The following is a 19,956-nucleotide window of genomic DNA, read 5'->3' as shown; positions in this document are numbered from 1 at the left end:
CTCACAGGTTAGTGTTTGGAGTTGAACCAGAAGTATAGCTGCCCTTTAAAAGGCTGAAGACACACTGCTGTTCAAGGAGTGATGCTTGCAAGGGAAAACTAGACATTCAGCAATGTCATCTGATGCACTAATTTCAATCAAACTGCTTTTCAACTTGGTAAAATGGGAGAAGCTATAAAACTAGATCCTTAATCTCACGTGTTTTTTACATTCACCAGGCCATGGGTAATGTCTTTCCTGACTCACATTGCAGCCTTGCTTTAATAGCACTAACAACAAAGGTGTTAGGCTGCAGGAGCGATGGTCTTCTGCACATCATCTAGCTTTCAGATCGAGACTTTTTTTTTTTTCACAATATCACAGAATGGTTGAGGTTGGAAGGCACCTCTGGAGATCATTGGGTCCAACTCTCCCTACTCAAGCAGGGTCACCTAGAGTTGCACGTCCAGATGGCTTTTATCTTCAAAGATGGGATCTCTACATCCTCCCTGGGCAACCTGTGCCAGTGCTCAGTCACCCTTACGGTAAAAAAATGTGTTTCCTGCTATTCAGAGGGAAGCCACTGTGTTTCAGTTTGTGCCCACTGCCTCTGGTCCTGCCACGGGGCACTGCTGAAAAGTGCTTGGCCCATCCTCCTTGCACCTTCCCTTCAGGTGTTTGATCGCATTGATGAGACTCCCCCTGAGCCTTCTCTTCTCTAGACTGAACAGCTTCAGCTCTCTCAGCCTTTCCTCATAGGAGACATGCTCCAGTTCCTTACTCATTCTCGAGGCCCTTTGTTGGACTCTCTCCAGTATGTCCATATCTTTCTTGTACTTAGAAGCTCACAACTCGACCCAGTGCTCCAAGAGTGGCCTCACCAGTGGTTTTTCTTTTCCATATGAAGAGTAACTTTGTCTACACTGCATCTGATTTTAGGTCATAACTTGCCTTTCTGCAATCATGAAATCCTGAGAAATCATTCAGGGACAAAGAGACTGGAATCACAAAACCCAAACATATTCTAAAACCTTCTAGTGCCTACGTAAAACACAACCCACTTTCCCAATTAAAATTATAATGAGGGCCACACTACACCCTCACACAAGAAGAAGATGCAAGGCACAGAGAAATTGTGTGAAGCCACCCTCAGAGCATCCCCTTGAAACTCTTCGCTGAAAGGGATGGACTGCAGAGAGGATGCTGTGGGGAGATGTGAAAGGTCTCAGTACTCTGTTTAGAGGAATTGTCACTAGCCCTTTCTGCTCTTCTCCTGCATTCTTATTCTCAGCAAGACCACACAATAGAAGCTGTGCTGTGCAATGAAAATCATGTGGGACAACCATAATATACCATAACAAAAATAAATTATCCCTACTGGCACTGAGATGGGCTATGATTTCTACACACTGGCTCAGCAATGTAGAGTTTAACTGAACTATGGTTGACAAAGAAATAGTCTAGTAGGATGCTGTGGTACCAGCACCATCTTATCTGAATATACTGTCTACCAAGATATTGCTGCATTTGTAAAAGCAGTAACAAAACTACCAGATGTACAAATGTCCTGCCTGAAACTGATAAACCCGCACACTGCATCAGGAATACTTTAGGTCGCTTTTAGCTTCTGTTTCATATAAAATTGTTTTCTCTTGCCTTTGAGTAACTGCACCATCCCCAAAAAAGGACTGTTTTCATGACATGACTCACTACACAAATAGACTATAAAATGTTAGAAAATGCTAGAAAAGCTCCTTTTCCCCAAATTTCTTGTAAAACCTATGTAGTACTAGAAGGTAATTCTCTAGCCTCTTGTTTATGCAGAAAAAGACACTGCCACTAGAAGACTTATAAACACTTAAGTCCCCAGTTATTCACCACCAGTATCCAAATTTATTCAGATCCAGTTTGCTGAATACACAAATAGTCTCAGAATGGAGGAAATAAAATTTTCCAGCAAATGTGCTATTGTTCTTTCACTGACCCAAAATCAAGCAGCTTAACTCAGCAGGATTGTAAATGTTCCAGTAATTTATTTGATGACCACTTAGACAGAAGAATGCTGTAGACTCGGTGGGATTTTTTTTTTTTTTTGCTGTTGTTTATATGCTGTAGAGAAATTTCAGGGAACCCATCAGTGGAACGGTGATGGTGCATTTTCTAACAGACATGTTGTGATGTGGTGTTTGCTGTCAATAACAGGAAGTCTTTAACATATTACAGGAACTAACCTGTGGATGGAGGACTGCCATTAACACCAAGTAAGTCCCACATGTTAACCCCAAAGGCCCTGATGGGAGGACAGGCACTTTGGTTCCTCAAAAGTAGCAACACTCTAAGAAACTAAGTTACTGTCACTGCTGTGATGAATTAGAAAGAAGACTGTTCCATCAGTAAACTGCAGTGTCAAGGCATGACTGAATAAGTTATGCAGAAGATCATCATTAGCTATTCAAAACCTGATAATTTCCAGAACTGGCTTCAACAAAATGCTCTGAGACTTATAAATATATGGATTTTCTTTCCAATTAATATTAATTACCAGAGCAAATGAAATGCTAACATGCCAAGAATACACCAAAACCAAGCATTCAATTCAGGAGTTTCAGACAGTTCAAAGAATAACCAGAAGGATGCTCCTTTGAACAGCACGTGAGAACTCCTTGGTTTGTGACCTGGCACTCTTGAGCCTATATTTATTGTATAACTGTATTAACATTGACAGACTGTCTCTGTCTTTCCTATATTTGGAATATAGGAAAGAACGTCTTTCAGCACTCTGCCCAATACATAGGTGTAGTAATTTCCTCAGATACTCCTGTGGCAGGGGCAGTCTTAATGCTTACACTGAAGCGAATATAAATTTGATGAGCACTTAAATGTGTAAAGCAGTGCTTGTGCTCCGTCACTAATATGAGAAAAATCTGTCAATATGGACTCATAAAACCTACTTCAGAACAGGTCTGAAAATATTTCACCCACTTAGTCCATATGAAAGGAGTCAAGGCAGCTGAACGAATGCTTCTCCTTACTGGAGTGCTTTGTGCCCTGGAGGCATATACCTTCATATCCAGAATTAATCAGCTAAAAATAACATGGCTGGAGGCCCCAGATTTTCTTTTTTGTAAGAGAAAAACAGTCTGGAGGCTGCTGTTCTGAAATAGGTTTGGTTTTGGTGAGATGTATAACTGCACCAGCTGGTTGATATCCACCTCACCCTAAAGAAGAAAAGCTGTCAGTATTGCTATATTTTTTAGTCACTAGAATGTAATCAATTTTAAGGATAAGGAAACACAAGAGGCCCCCAAACCTAATCCAGTCTAATTTTACTCTAAAATATATAAACGAGGATGGAAGGGAAAAAAGTGTTTTCTCAGACATTGTTACTATGATTTCCATTTCAACCCAGGGTTGAATTACTGCCTTTCAACTTGCTTTTCACCCCCCCCCCCCCCCCCCCCCAAGTAACTTAAAATTGTTTGTTTAAGGACTGGAAATCTCTCCTGGCCCACTCACCAGCTGAAATTAAGTGGAAAGACTCTTCAACAAGGCTCAGCTGGCCTGCAAAACTGTCTGAGAATTTCTGAAGTGCATTGAATGATGTTTCCTTCCTTTATGCTTCTCTACTTGAAGAAAATGTTAGTACACACTTGCCCTCCCTCATTTCTCTAAAGAAATGTGATAATAGTACTTCAAAAACTGTCCCCTACATAATACAGTAAACACTGATGGGGAAATACATGTAAATTAGAGTGATGAGAAGCATGAAGAAAGCAATAAGAAATGTGCACACCCAGACTCTATTGATAAGAAAGGAAATATTTCTTAGGTTTATCTAATTGCTATTGTCAAACTCTGAAATAATTTGAAACGAAGGAACTACCCTGACCACACATTCTGTTCTCAAGACACCATTGCAAAAAGACAAAACCACCCAGTACTATGTAAGAAAAAGCATTCCATGGAAGTATAGAGTGAGGAGTTTATGCACTCCAGACAAACCCTACTTAAAAAAAAAAAGTTAGTTGCACAGACTCCAGAAACTAGGCTCCTTCAGGCCAAATGCAATCCTTACCTAGGGAATCTCCCTTTTTCTCCTTGTGTTGTCCTGCAGTCACCGGGAGTCCTTATCAAATCAGTACCACTAAACATATACCAGAATACGCATGCCATGCTTGCATAGTCAAACTTTCCAAGAACCCCTGGACATTTCAACATGATTAAAGTAGGGATCTGATATCCCTAGATCACTGCAACCTCGTATCTCCATGCACACATAACCCTTTCTCATACTGTTTAAGTATCTGAGGACCTCTTGCCACGGATCAAGAAAGTGAAGATTGTCTTCTGTGGCATCTTGCTAGGAAGCAACCTGCTACAGGTGGATTGTACAACAGTCTGCAAAGGAAAGGGAGCACTCAGAGAGACTCTCTGACCTATCTCAGAAGGCTTCTGTCCATCCCAGGGATGACACTCTCTCTAGCTGCAGGTATTATTAGGCATCTCCTTTCCAGTTACTGTTCTCAACAAGATAAGCAGTGTGGCTGTAGTTTCCCAAATGCAGGAACAAAGAAAGAATGTTAATGCCCGTGTAAGCTACCTGTAATGTTTCATTGGATTTGGCCTAAAAGAAAAAACGTGTGAAGTTTTTATGGCAATGATTTTGCTACTACTCTTGGAACAAGAAAAATCTACTAGTTAACAGTCCTGCAAAAACATGTGGGTCATGTAAAATTACACTTACTTTATTATCTAGAGATTGTCTAAGAGAAGTACTTCATATGTTAAGGGATTAGAAATTTGTTTTAAGTGCACTCAGAATTTATGATCTCATTCCCAGACCTATTGGTTGTCAATCGTCTCCCACAATCCACTATTTCAATTAAAGAAGAGGTGAAAGGAAAGGAAAAGGAAAATTACAGAGACACATATAAGATGGAGATGACCTAGCTCTGTATTATTCAACTTAAGGAGAGAGCACAGCTAATTCACTGCTGGCATTCATCAGCTGAAAGATATTTCATTGTCCAGATGAGGAAAGCATTCACACACACACTTAATTTTAAGCATGTGCTTAACACTCACTGCCTTTTAAGCTAAGAAAAAATATTAACTTGGAACTCAGGACACTGCACATGCTGCTGTTTGACAGAGTGAGCTCACTGATTAAAAGGCTAACAAGACAGTAAGGCTTTTGTAAAGCCTTTTAACTACATAACTTCTAAAAAGGGGATGACTTGCATCACACATTCAAGTCAAATTCCACTATTCTGCAAATCAACATGAATCTGTATGAGTAAAGCCAGGAGTCCCAGCAGCCAGCTCATAGTACAGCCCAACCCTTGAAATTATTACTCTGGTCTTTGTTCAACAATATCTTCTGTGTCACAGTGCACTGAGAATCTGTTTTTTCATAGAAATTGGAAGAATGGACCCTTTGGTAGCAAACTGTTACCATGGGAGTCCTAGGCTGCACTATACTTTCTAACTTTTGATAAATACTTCATCAGTTTAACTTTATTTCTACCGCTGTTTCCAGGTAGCAGAATTTCTTATCTATTTATTGAGAGGTAGCAATACTCAACTTTCATCTGCTTAGTATTATATGAAAATGTATTTTCTGCACATAAGGAAGTGATTGCTAGTCAATATCAACCAACCATGAAAACAAACAAAAGAATGTGAACACATTTCATTTTTATCTGTAAGGTTTTTGTCCCGGTTATCTAGATTTTAGTTTAGATTTTTATCTATTTTTTTCTGAAAGGTCAAAAGTAAAACAGTCCAGCTACGCTAAAAATATGCTGACATCTTTATTAATGTGGCTATAATTTAAGAATGCTTTCAAAGTTTTAGGTGCCTTAAATATTGAAATAAATCAAATAAACATAAAACCATAAACTAAAAATGTTAGGAGGCATTTTAAAACTATAATTTAAAGTTGATAAACAACATCTGAAGATGTGTGTGCATTTTCCCTTAATCAAAGGCAACTGCATATTTCTTTCCTTCTTCATGACTGCAGGTAAGTTTATGTGGTCTCCTAAAAATAGACATACAGCAACTTTGCCAATACAGCTTAAAAATAATTCCACATCTCCCCAAACGACACTTTAATAATCAGAAAAGTTTTGCACATTTGACTAATTTCATCAACATCCAATTTTTGTGCTCATCTGAGTGAAGATTTCTGACTAGAGTTTATGTGATGATGCTATTAAAAATAAAGCTCTTGGATAAAAAGTGAATCATCAGTTCTATTCAATGTGGTTTGCAACCTCACACTGTCCAGTCTTCTTACATCTTGCTACACATCCAAAGAAAATTATGCTGCAAAGTGTGCCTTCACTGGCTTTTCACTCATACTTTGGTCACAAAAATTACTTGAATTATGTACAGCAACAGCATCTGTGTTGGCAAGTACCATTGTCTCCCAGTCATTTTGCAATTGAATGCAACTATAAAATATGAAGGAAAAAATCTCAGGTCGTAATGCAAATTTGTTTCATACATTTTATTATAACTTCTTGTGTGCTAAATATAGCTAATTCTGAATATTTTTTCTTTTGTTGTTCCACAGGAGTGACAATAATCAATATTTTAAAAATAAGTTCCTAGCATTCTCACTATCATGAAAGCGAAATAATTGATTATTACATAATTTCTTGTAACCACTGTCAAAACACAGGTCTAATACTGTACATTATGCTATAATAAACAATACATTCTTTTTGTTAAGAAAGAGGAATTAAAATTAAATTATTTGAAACATCTAAGTGCTTTTATTCCTAGGGCTGTTGGGGAGGGAAGCAGAAGGGTTGTATAATGTGATCCTTATACACTACCATCTGCTGCTGCTTAAACATAGTGAACAACCTATATCATACATTTCCCTTTTGGTATTCCCTGCAAGTGCTTTTGAAGTTCACTGGGAATGTTAGTGCTTGTGAGAACAACAGATGGATAGTACAGTTTACAGTCAGGGAGGCATATTATTTAAACTTCACCACCCAGATTTGCCAACAAACCTTAGCAATGCTGTGAAACAGCCCTGCTGCTTTACTGCGACCCCTCCTTATGGATGGCTGTTCTGAACTATGAGTTAACTTGGTGATGGCACTGAAAGATGACACTGACTTGCTTGAGTTAGCATTTCCTCCAAGTTGTGTTCAAGAATATTTTTGTTTATTCCTCTGCATTTTCGTCCCCAACTTCAATTTCAGATTATTCTCCACCTGTGTTTCCAGTTTCTGTTTATTCTCTATTTATAGGTTGCATTAACAGTGTATTGGCACTGTATAAATACCCAATCTTAACGTAAGTGTTTGCATCATGGGACTGAGTTAACAAACAGTAAAAAAAAGAATCCACAGAAAAATATATTTGTAAATATACTGTCTGAAGTTGCGCATCGCTAACACACATTTCTCTCTGGAATCCATCAGTCACCATCAAATCTGAACCACCAGATTTTCAGCTTAATTAATTACATTTGCTGCCTGTTCAAGTAAAACTAGAAAAAAATACTTCAGAGCACAAACCAGATTGTACAGTTTTTCAATGCAGCCAATTCGAAACCACAGCTCTGGATGTAAGGTTGCATATTGTTCATGTGAACAAGCCCTAAGTAGCTTTAATCAACTACATAAATAATGGCAGTGCTGACAAAGTCAGTGAACTCACCACTTGTCCGTCTCTCCCTGGAACACCAGGCACTCCAACAGAACCCTGGTGGGAAACAGACACCAGTGTTTAGCAAATTAAACAGGTCGTGAAACCTTTCATCTCTTAATACAGTACTTAGAAATGATGGTAAATGCTTGCTTATTGTAACTGCAATAAATTTTTCAAAACCTAATTTTTATCCAAGCTGAATTCTCTTTTCAATTGAGATTTTATACTAATTAGACATGTTCTCATATTGCACATTTTAATGACTGCCGCCCTGTATGGCCTCTTCCAGAAACAAACTTCAAGCTTATTTCTTTGTAGTGTTGTGGATGCTTCACAAGAAACGAAAGAATTAAAGTGCAATTCCATTTAGTGCTCTCAATAAATTCTGAGACTGATCCTACAAAATGGAATTTGGCACCTGAACAAAACCATTAATGTTTCAAGAGGGATGCTTGAAGCTCAGTAACTGGTAGCACCTATCTGTTTTAAGGCTTTTTGGAGATAATCTGCAACAGTTCAGCCTGACAGTGCAAACTGCAGATACTCTTTTGAATTGCATCAGTATTACTGCAATCAATATTTAAAAGCCAACACAAACCAAACACAAGGAGCTAAGAAGGAAAGCAAAATATCAGCATTGACTTGTAACATCAGAAAGATAATTTTACAAAGCTCTCATACTATAAATTTCTGTATGATGGACAATGTTTTTGAAGGAACTTGTGCGACTTGGTACAGATGTTCAATGAAAACCTGAGGCATAAAGAAAGCAGGAAAACTGCATATGCTTAACACAGCATTCTCCTAGTTTTACATAATACTGGTATCGCTTAGCAAGGAAACTGAAAGCATTACTTTTCTTTTTCATTTATAAGCTTCGTAACAGGATACAAAACCATAACAGCTATTTGAAAGGCTGGCACCCTAAAAAGAGGACAGGGTACTGGGAAAGACAGAGGCTTTGTTAACAGTGAAATGTGCAGTTTCCCAGAACCCTTACAACAAATAAGCACCCTGTGAATCCCTTCATGCCCTGCTTTGTCTCCATCCCAAGAATCAATGCATGACATTTCCCCCTCTATTCATATTGGTTGGATGTTCCACTAGAAATGGTTTAGTCAAAGGGCACCAACACCCAAAGGGAACACATCCAAAATGGATGCACATGTTTGTCAATGAATAGAGTTGAGAAATCCTGTGAAACAAGAAAAGAAGCAACTCATGAGGGTCACAAAATACCTCCAACATTTGAATGCCCAGGAGGCTCCAGCTCTTAACAGAGCTGCAAACCACTAAGAAATAATGCACTGGCATGTCAGCATATCTCCATGACCCAGAATGCTCTCCCCTTGCTCCCAAAGCTTCCACTTTGATGTTCCTGTTGGCTCTTTTTGCTGGATGCGTGGTTGTGACTGCTACCCGCTGCAAAGGGGGCCTAGTGAACATTTTCACATCATTGTATAATTTTTCCAGAAAACTAAAGACAAAACTCAGGAGAATATTAAACCATCAGCCTTAATAAACTATCCTAATCATAACAGTTCTTCCTCTCAGTGTCAGTCTTCTATAGCTGTTGATTTTTCTTATGAGACAGAGGATGTTAGAAAGTGTAAATAAAGCTGTTTCTACCGTGGCAAGTACAAGTTTATCAGATATTCAAAAGGTCATCATCACATAGGTTTTGCTGATGCTGTACATGTAACATATCCTCCTCCCTGAGTCTTAGGGTATAATTTTATAATGGCAACTTAGACATTAGTACAGCTTTACAATGCTGCATTCCCTCATTGCTAAACATGAGGGGTAGTCTTCTCCTTCAACTTGCAAACCCTATACAGCCCACATCTGACAAAATTCCACCAATTTACATGCTTTGGGATTACATTTTTACATATCAGCAGGTTTTTCTTTCTTTTGTTGAAAAAGTTCCATTTGAACAGATGCAAGCAAACCTTCACCCTAGAGAATATTATCGCAGAAGAAATAAAACAGAGGTGGCATCCTTCTTGCATATGTTAAAATTAAGCCTGTTTTATTAAATATCTTCCACACAACTTTTTAAACTTTTGAAATTATCTAGAAAATTACTTGCCTTGGTGGTGCATGGGTGAGATGCTGGAGAAGTGCCGCTTACTAGCTGTTATTACTGATACAGCTAGAACTGTTTTAATGGTGTAATTCCATAAATCCTAAGCTCACTCCATCAAACCGAGGCAGTCAGCTTTAATGAGCGTAAATAATGCTGAAAGCATTCCCAGGAAGTCAGGTCTCCGGTTACTGAAGGAACAGGAAGACACCGGCAGACCACCTGAACACTGCCAACCCAGCACCATTTATCAGCAACACCTATGTCCTTTGTTTCTGCTGGTCAATTCTTTAGTCATATGGCACTGATCTACTTGAGTAAGGACATGCATTTAAGCAGAAACTCTATCTCTCCACCTTTCACAACGTTTTAACTTTGGTTTCCTAGTCATACCAGTGCGTGAGTAAGAAAATTGTAGTGACCTTTTCACCTGAAAGTTAAGCAGACAGATTGAAAACAGTCTGCTCTGTATTTCTTGAACTTCCTATGGTGGCGGAAATGAGAAATCTGATGTCTCACATTATACGGCTGCATTTTGCAAAAACAAAATTCAGAGCCTAAACTAACTGATTCAATGCGGTGTACAGTAGCTAATTCCATTCACCTTTTCTGCTCGCAATTTGGCACCAGGAGGAATAATCACTTTCACAGTATTGTTTTTTATACTATACCTTTTGTCCTGGAGGCCCCTGAGGTCCCTGCAAAGGGAAAACAATTCAATTAACATCATAACTCTAGCCAATTTAAACCAAAATGAGCAATTAAAACTGTCTTATTGTGCAAGCACTCTGATACTGGACGGAAACCAGCTTATGTTTTATACATCAAGTAAAAATTTATACTAAAAATGCACATTGGATCTGTTCCCTTCTCTTTTGGAACTGATCTAACTACTAACTGGAAGACGCAAATTTTCCCCCTTCTAATCTTTTCTTTTCCGCCCATCTGTTTCTTCTAATACTGACAAATCTGTTAACATTAAGACAACTGTGGTTTTTCTCTTTCTGATACCAGCTAACAGTTAGCCAGTTGTGTGTCCACAGTAATACATCTGCTTGGCAGCATAAAACCAAGATTTAGGCAGACAGGTAGCTTTTAAGATAGAGAGAAGCATAAGACTCAAAAACTTTTCACCTTCTAGGTGTCAGCATACATGACTATGTTTTACCCAATATGTGATCTGTGCCATCATTTGCAAGTTAAAAGAAAAATCATTAAGAGTTTATTTCAGAAACTATTAAAAATGCCCCTGGGAAGTAAAAGAATCACCGTTTTATCCTGAGAAGGCAGGAAGAGATATTTCAATTCAGGAAAGCTTAACTGCTTAATGTCATACAAGAGTCAAAGTCTTGTTAATATTAATAGAACCCATTTCTCATCTGGTGTCTCTGAAGTACCCAGGGTTTGTGGCCACAGTGGAGAGGGGAGGCAGAAGGGAAATAGATCAGCCAACTATGTCCTTGACATTTTGGCATTCTGTTTTGGTAAGAGCCAGACCATATATACTACAGTTCTTACTGTTTTCCCCATGTTCTTACTTTGGGTTCTGGTGCTGTATCAAGGAAGGTGAATTCTGAGTCCATGAGGGTGTAAAACAAAAAGTAAAAACTGGAGAATCCAAATCCTTCTGATGTGTGAAAGAACAAAAGAAGAATTGACAGATATCATAACTGCAATTATTCAAAAAACCAAAAGGATTGCTGCTTCAAAATGCAGGGCCAATTTTATTCTTAAGGTAGTGTGAAGTTAGGCAGAATCCTCCACTGTTGGCAGATGCAGGACTTGTTGGAACATTGCTCCAATGCAACTTTAAACTGCTAACATGGGTAATCTCCACTGGTGGTAATTCTGGGTCCTGGATCCACTGATTTTTATGAAGTCTTGCAATTTTAAAAGTGGATTCATATGTCTAAGGTTGGGCATCAAACCTTGCAAAAAAATAGATTAATGTTGCTTCTTGAAACTTTTGCTTTGTTGTCTCAGCAGAACTAGGTCTTATAAGCATCTCCTTTTCACTTCAGGGACATATTTTGCTAATGGAAATTCAACTATGAGGTAAAGGGTGAAAACTTTGCTTCCTTCTTTTCGAAGGGAAGCAAAAGTCCTGAGCACTCAGGACTGGTGATGATCACAGCAATGAGTAGAGACACTATCTGCTTTTACAGAGTGGAGAAAAAATCCCTGCAGCCCACTGCATTTTGGAAAACCTGCTGTTTAAATCAGGTCTTCTTTTCAGTAAATGCCCGAGTTCTAACCCTAAGATTTGCTAGAGGCTGAGGACACCAGTAATACTGAATGTGGTAAATGAAGAACAGCCTATTTCTTAAGCATTGCTTGTAGTCTCCAAGAACACTGGAGACAGGGAAAAAACTAGATAAAACAAATCAAGAGAATGTTGGTAGGTTAAAGTGACCTGCTGGGGAAGCAATCAGAGATACAACAACATACTCCACAAACAGCTTTTTTTCCCTTTCTTCCAGAGAATGAAATAAGTTTCTTTCAGTGTCTGACATCATGGAAGGTGATAAGCCAGGAACCCTCTCCTTCTTCTGTGAGAAAGGTGCAGGTCTGACTAACATCTTAAAAACTCCAAGAAATTAATGCACAAATTAGAGCTTTCCTACATCATCGTTACCAAAATAAGCTCCAGATGTCTGCACCCTGGGCATCAGTTATCTGCTGACCTTTCATGTATTAACCAGTTACATTTTGGGGGAATTTCAGGTCTTAAGAAAAATTCCTCCATCAATAGGCCAGACCAAATACGAAACAACAGATTACCTTTATAGGTCATACCTGCTGCTTTTACGTTCAAGGAATGGATATTGCCTCTTCAGTTTCTAGCTATTTAAGAAGCTGATAAAACCTGAAGACATTCAGCTATATTAAATTACCATTCAGGAGCCTTCAATACAAATTTACTACTTAAAGGTAAAATGATCATTCACTTATTATTACCATCCCCCAAAGTAAACTGTTAAATGTGCTGCTCTGTTGAGCACTTTATGCGTGGTGCTTGCAGCTGTGAGCCTGTGGGATGGATATAATTCAAGATGTTGCAGGCGTCTCCAGGAAAAGGTCTTTTCCCAGAATTTCCCCCTCACCATTGCCATCATTCCAGCTCCTCCAGAGGAGTTACTGAATAAGAGAATATTTATACAGTAGCATAGTCTTGCTCTTATTGTGCCTTCAAAATGAATCATTCAGAGAAAAGCAGCAGCAGATACCTATCAATAAATAATTTATACAATTAGTAGTTTTCCATTGCGGGTACTAAAGACTTTCTCAGATTGGAAATGGCTCTGGTGTCTCATGCCCATTGAGCTACCATGCCACTTGACAAAAACGGTCCCCAACATTATGGCTACCTTCAGAAAAGCTATGCTTAGAAAACCAATTGTAATTAAAACCTTACCTAAAGTGACACATTTCATAATTTACACATGATAACAAGGGCTGCTTATCCTTTGACCGTTCAGACTGTATGATATAGCTGAAAGGGAACAATTTTTATTTAAAGCACTGCTCCCTAGCAATGGAAAAGAAGCTCAAAGCCACTGGAAACTTAGCAGCTCATCCATTGAAATCTCCCATCCCTCCCCCACATAAGCCTGCCAGCAGCCACTTAAACCAGAAAACCTGAAATTAAATTACTAACAGAAAACGACTTCAAAAAACTGTAAACCACTGCAGAATTGCTGTAAAGTGCTTATTTTCCGTGAGTGAGTTACATTCTCTGAGCAAGGCACAGAACCACACTGGTGAGATAGAAATAAGCAAGTATTCTCCCAAGTACAATCTGGGAGAAAGAGAAGAACATGAAGGGATATAATAAAAAAAACCCTCAAGACTTGAGTTCATTTCCAGAGGTATAATTGATAGCTTCTAGAAGAACCTATATAGGAAATTCAGTAAGTCCACATGGATTTCTCCCCGCCCTGGTTACTCTACTGAAATGGGAAGAGTGCTATGTTGCTCACTTGATGAACAGACATTAAGACCAGCAATCAAAATCTCTATGTAGGGCTTGAGACAGGAGCAGAAGGCAAGAAATACGTAAAGGTTTCCAACCAACTCCTTAGATTGTTTTGCTTTTTCTTTCTTTTTCTTCAGCTGTTCTCTGTTCCATAACAGCTGCAGTAGTACCAAAGGGATGCTTTGCAAATGCAGACTTGGCTAAACTTCATTTTGGATAGCTCTTCTGGTCCAGGCTGCCCAGTACAGAGAGCTACTACCACAGCTCTCCACCTCATTCCTCTCAAGCCCAAAGCCTCTGCTCTGTAGTGACCATGCACTTGTGAAACACACAGTAGTCTTCAGTAGTTGGAGGCTTGATCTACTACCACAGCTAATACATTGTCATTCAATCTCTGTCACTATCATCCCTGGGAATATGAAGGAGGTAAAACAAAAGCCTTTAAGAAAAGAGCTGTAGAATTCTTTCACTTCCTGCCTATTTGTAGAAATATGTTATCTATAATTGATCAACAAATCACTCTATAATAGTCTATGCAGATAATGTTGATAGTAAATATTTGTCTTTTGCCTGCATCATGGGAAGCTGCCAGAGTTTCCATGCTCAGAATCAACTCCTAAACCATTGGTGACTAATGTTAAAAAGCTCATTTTATAAGGAGCACTTAGGCTTCAAAAATTCCCATGAAAGTTTATGAAAACTGTTTGGATTAAGTGACTGCTTAACATTTTAGAAAATTATGCTACTTTGCTTTAAACTGATACACACATTCACTGAGAAACTTCAGCTGAGAGGGCTTAAAATTTTGGTTGTAAGGGTTGCCCAGAATAGGAAGATAACTAAATACAATAAAAATTAAAAATAGTTCTGTTTCAGATACCATGAACACTTCAGAAGAACCCTTTGCCATCATATGCAATTGAGTAAACTATCTGGGCAGCTATGAAAAGCTATTGCAGGGCTTCAGTGAATTAGGTTCTCATTCAAACAGCTCTTCAATAGGAGGATGGAAAAGAAGGTGTATTGCTCCAAAGAAATGCAACTGCTACCTATGTTTCTCTGGAGATGGGGAATTATTTGATAGTTGAGCACTTGGAAAACTGGGTAACCAAGGATAAACAAATGTTAATAAAAGTCTTCTATGCAACTGTGTTTTTTAAAAGGTAAAATATTTCCACTATGGATGCCATTCTTCAATCACTATTTTCTTAAACCAACAGACCTCCAGCGCTTATATCATATCAAACCTTGGCATCACAGAAATGATCAAATGAAGTTCAACACTTCAGTTGGGCCCTCACAAATAACTATATGGAATAAATAAAATAACAATAATAAAAATAAAAAAACAACCAAAACTAAAAAGACTGACCTAAACGTAGTTAGAACAAATGTTCTGAGTACAGAATTCTTCCTAGACCTCCCTTCTAATGTTACAAATATATTTTCCTTTTAAGCTTACTCTGTTCCTTGTGCTTTAGCAAGCTGTAAAACAAGAAATAATTCTGCCCTGTAAAGGTTAAAGTTGCAGTTTCAAAGCACAGTAATTCAGGGAATGATACATTAGCAACAGCCTCTCAAAGTGTTTTTATATTCAACTTCTAGTGACTTAGTTATTTAACATTTAAAGAAATGTATGAAATAGAAAGTTTGGGCAATTTGCAGGTCTGGGGCAGCAATAATGGTTCTTTTTACAAGGTATCAGAGTTCATGGACAGTAAGCACAAACACCAAATGAAAATGCCTAACAAAAATACGATGAAAAAGTGAATGTTTTTGTATACTGAAAAATTTATATAGGAAAATACATCACAATGGTACAATACACTGCCAAACAAAACCTCTCTTTTTTCCCCCAAAGCTTTTGAATAAAAGACTTTTTTAAGCTCCCACACTTCCTATGTAAAGTAACTAGAAGGCCTCTAGGAGACACTGTGTCTATATTTCTACAGGACAAAAGAAGTTCCAAGACTGTTCTTGAGAATAGGTATTTCCCTTTTGGTGCCTATAAGAATCATCAAACACTTAAAATAGAATCATAGAATCATTTCAGTTGGAAAAGACCTTCAAGATCATTGAGTCCAACTTCTAACCTAGCACAGCTCAGTCCACTACTAAACCACTTCCCTAAGGGCCACATCTACATGTCTTTTAAATACCTCAGGGATGGTGACTCAACCGCTTCCCTGGGCAGCCTGTTCCAGTGCCTAATAACACTTTCAGTTAAGAAATTCTTCCTAATATCCTCCCTTGGTGCAACTAGAAACAACTTCTCATCCTATCACTTGTTAATCGGGAGAAGAGACCAACACCCACCTGCCTAGAACCTCCTTCCAGGTAGCTGTAGAAAGGAATAAGGTCTCCCTCCCCTGAGCCTCCTCCTTTCCAGACCAAATAACCCCAGTTCCCTCAGCTGCTCCTCATAAGACTTGTTCTGTAGACCCCTCACCAGCTTCACTGCCCTACTTTGGACACACTCCAGCACCTCAATGTCTTTCTTGTAGTGAGAAGCCCAAAACTGAACACAGTGTTTGAGGTGCAGCCTCACCAGTGCCCAGTACAGGGTACGATCACCTCCTTATTTCAACAAACCAATTTCTTACTGTTCTAATGACATAAAGAACTCAAAAAGAAACCTGAACTAGCAGACGTACATGAAGAGGAAATTCATACAAAGTATTCGTCCGCATTTCAGTGGAACCTGTGTTCTACCCACTGATCCCATTTCCTGTGTTTAACAGGCACATAACGCAATTCTGACAATGTGTTCTTGCATGGTTAAGGAGTGTTTCATAAAGACTGTAATTTCTAGAATATTTAGTATTGAAAGGTGCAATACTTTAGTATTAATTAATTGTCTAGATAAAAGAATGACCAGCTAAGAAAACAGATTAACTACGATGGGAAACCTCATATAACTTCTGATTGAGCAATGCCCCCCTCCTATGCTATCTACCTTAGCTGATGAAAAGAGCAGCAATAAGTGTTAATTAGTGCTCAGGCAGAGCTTCTTATCATCATTCTCTTAGTTATTGTTGTGGCAACCGTTACTGAAGTACAGAGGTTACAAAATGCCAAAGCCTATTTTTCCTGAGAATTCCTGCAGTTTAAGGCCAATGCAATTGTACTTGAGAAAAAAAAAATAGTTGCCGTGAGAGGCACGGGCTGAGAATTTCTGTTTTATCTGCTAGTTCTTCGTAAACATTTGCAGCTAAACAGCTAAAGAATGATACCTCATAAAATTTACTGTGAACATGCTAACAGAATGAAACAAAGAGGGCTGCTGCAGGACTTTGGCAATTGAAAAGAAAATCACAATTGGTAGTTTCCTGGAGGAGCTATGAAGGTTCACACCAGCTGAGGATCTGACCTTGACCATTGGTCTAAAAGCCTGAATTGAAGCCAGCAACACTCCCCAGTTAGTTCTGCCTGATCCTTCTGAGTTCATTTAAACCTAAGATGAAAAATTAATATTAATTCATTTTAAAGATGTGATATTTTGCAGACTCAACCGCAAGGTCACAATTTTCCACTGCTTTTCACAGAAATGGCAATATCCTTTGGAAGGACATCCTTCTTATTCTGAATAACTAGTAAAAGCAGTAACTATAGGTCTTATTTTCTTGAACAGATGCCCAGCAAGGTTGTATAAGCACAAAACTATTAGTTTGGAAAACAATATATCTTAAAGCAGAGGGATTTTGCATTTGGGTTAATCATTATAGTATAGATTTCTTTTGCAGAGAGACACCTTTACCTGAATTTTCTGGTTATTCTGGAGATTCATTCTGTTCATGCAAAACATCTGTAAAATTACTTACCTATCTTTAAAGCCAGTTTTGGGGGATAAAATAATATACGGGGTTTTTTTCAGTGACAAGAAGTGGTTGATTCATACATTGAACATGTTTAAATTTACTTCTTTTACAAGGAGCTGAAAACATTGCAAATTTTGTTCTTCCAAATTTTTTTTACTGTGCACTAGTTTAAAATATGTTAAACACAAAAGCACCAAAAACTCTTCCACGTGGAAATTAGAAACAAAACCACCCCATGCACACCTTCCATCCTATTGCAGTTTATGAACCGGAAAATTTTGATCATCAGTGTCAGCTTTTGAGATTTCCCATCACTGAACACCTTAAGTTCTTATGAATAGTCTGGAACCGAAATCCTAGCTCTTGGGTAGAAAAGAATCACAAATTCATTTACAACTTATTCTGAAAATTAGAAGATAAACCAGAAAAAAATTTATAGTATTTAAGAGTCCTTATCACCAGGAAAAGAAGACAAATGGCATGGGAGTAAAGATGAATTAGGAGAGGCAGGACACAACTTTAACTGAAAAGGTTGAAAAGCTAAGGAAACCACTGGCCTTCCCTCTTGCAGGGCATATATTTTGCTAGTTCCACATAATGTTTCAAAACTTAATCCCTTTGGTTGACCCTCTGCTTGGTCTCCCTCTGCATTCTCTTAATCCTTTCTGCACACAGGAATGATAGCTTCATCTCTTGTAGAAAGCAGATCTGCAGGGCTTTCAAGTGCAACGGAAACCAGACACAAATTGCAACTAGTTGTTCTTACATTCCCTTCTAACATTAAAGATGCATACAGTCATACCTTTCTAACTTAAACCTAAGCCTCCATCACACTTAAAACCAAATTGAACTATCTTGGGTTAAAGAGAAAACAGATTCTTCTTGACACAGCAACATATAGAGCCCAAACCCCCTTGTAAACAGCTCTCCCAAACATCTCAACTGCAAGAATAGAAGAGCAATAGAAGCATACTGGCACTCTGACAATCTGGAAAGATTTTCAACCAGGAATGCTATTTTCAACAAACAGGATGCTAACTTGGACTCCAGACTCTTGGTGTGAAACAAAGGCAAGTCCTTACAAAAGAATTCCTGCAGAATTAACCTAGAAGTTCCTTTGGGCAGAGATCTCCCATGTTCATTTAACTTTAAAAAGATAATACATGGAAAATGCAGAAAAAGAATCACAGGTAGGCAAAGGCCTGTGTTCTCCACATCAAAATATACCTATTTTCTCTGACAACACAATTTTACAGCATACTTGTTGGGAAATCAGCCATTTCTGAAGTAGTGTCTCAATTTCCAACACGTTTGTAGAGAGATATCTGAGTACAGAAATCCACGATGGAAAATGTCAGAAGCAGCTAGACAACACCTGAATAATTGTACCACTTTCCATAGGGAAGAAAGTCTGGAAATGTATACTGGCATAAAGAGCATGTCAGAAGCATCCAGAAGAATAAAAAGAAATTAATTACCTCCCTGATACTCTGATGCTCTTTACTTGATGTACACACAATGTAACATTTAAGCTGTCAGCCTGACTTTTAGAGCAGGCATTTGGAGCTGGAAATTCATGTTATCTGGGGTCTTTCTCTAACTCAAGCTTGCCAATTTGATATTTTAAACGCCTTTTTTTCTTTATTGAAACACACTTGCATTTAGAGAAACAGGTCTGTAGTAGTTCTGTATTCTTACACACAAATGGTTACTTTAGAGCAGTGGGAATCTTGTGAACGTGGAGACTAAAAGGTGATGAGCTATGTTTTGCTTTAAAAGCCCTCAGGAATTCTGTGAACCTGAAGATCTGGTCTTGAATAGAAGGAAGACACTGTTGTAGAATCTGAGTGAGTTTTGTCCAGAGGTCAAATAGGACACTATTCCAAAGAAAACAAAACTAACAACCCACCCCCCCACCCCCCCTTCCTAGCTATTGCACCTATTATTAACAGACCCTCAGAAACCGAAAGGACAGAACAAAACAGAGCCCAAAAACATGCAAAACCCCTTGGTAATACATTTGGGAGGCTTTGATTTTGGTTTGTTAAACAATTATCTTGAATTTAAAAAGTACAGCACTTTAACTGGCTGATCACAGCAGGTATTTCTGAGTCTCAGAATCTTAGTTTTTTCTTCAAAAAATATTGGATTTTGTCAATTCAAAATGTTTTGCAATTTGCCAAGTTAAAATATCATCACACCTGTTTAAAACTTCATAAATTCCAACAGAAAGCAATCATATCTGCACTGATTGCTAAGCATATAATCTTCCTCCTCAGAAGCATTCAGGAATCAAAACCACATGTCACGGGCTACAATTCTGTCATCTCTCATAAAAATAGGAATGACCATGAGTGTTTAGGGAGAACTTAACGGGAAAAAAACTCCGTATGTTTCACAGTTCTGGGAATATGTGACAGGCA

General features: G+C 38.3%; 1 protein-coding gene across 1 annotated transcript in view; it reads right to left on the bottom strand.

Annotated features, from left to right (window-relative positions):
* Positions 1–19,956, bottom strand: part of COL25A1 (collagen type XXV alpha 1 chain) — a 309,062-nt gene that overhangs the window by 54,229 nt on the left and 234,877 nt on the right. The window contains exons 11-12 of the mRNA XM_040606854.1: positions 10,411–10,437; positions 7,663–7,707 (exon numbers count right to left, since the gene is read on the bottom strand). Of these exons, the coding sequence (XP_040462788.1) occupies positions 7,663–7,707; positions 10,411–10,437 (72 nt within the window). The remainder of the gene's footprint in view (positions 1–7,662; positions 7,708–10,410; positions 10,438–19,956) is intronic.

This window comes from Falco naumanni, chromosome 1 (genome assembly GCF_017639655.2).
Source record: "Falco naumanni isolate bFalNau1 chromosome 1, bFalNau1.pat, whole genome shotgun sequence".
Lineage (NCBI taxonomy): Eukaryota > Metazoa > Chordata > Aves > Falconiformes > Falconidae > Falco > Falco naumanni.
The sequence above is the reverse complement of the archived record's forward strand: the minus strand, read 5'-3'. Positions and strand labels throughout refer to the sequence as shown.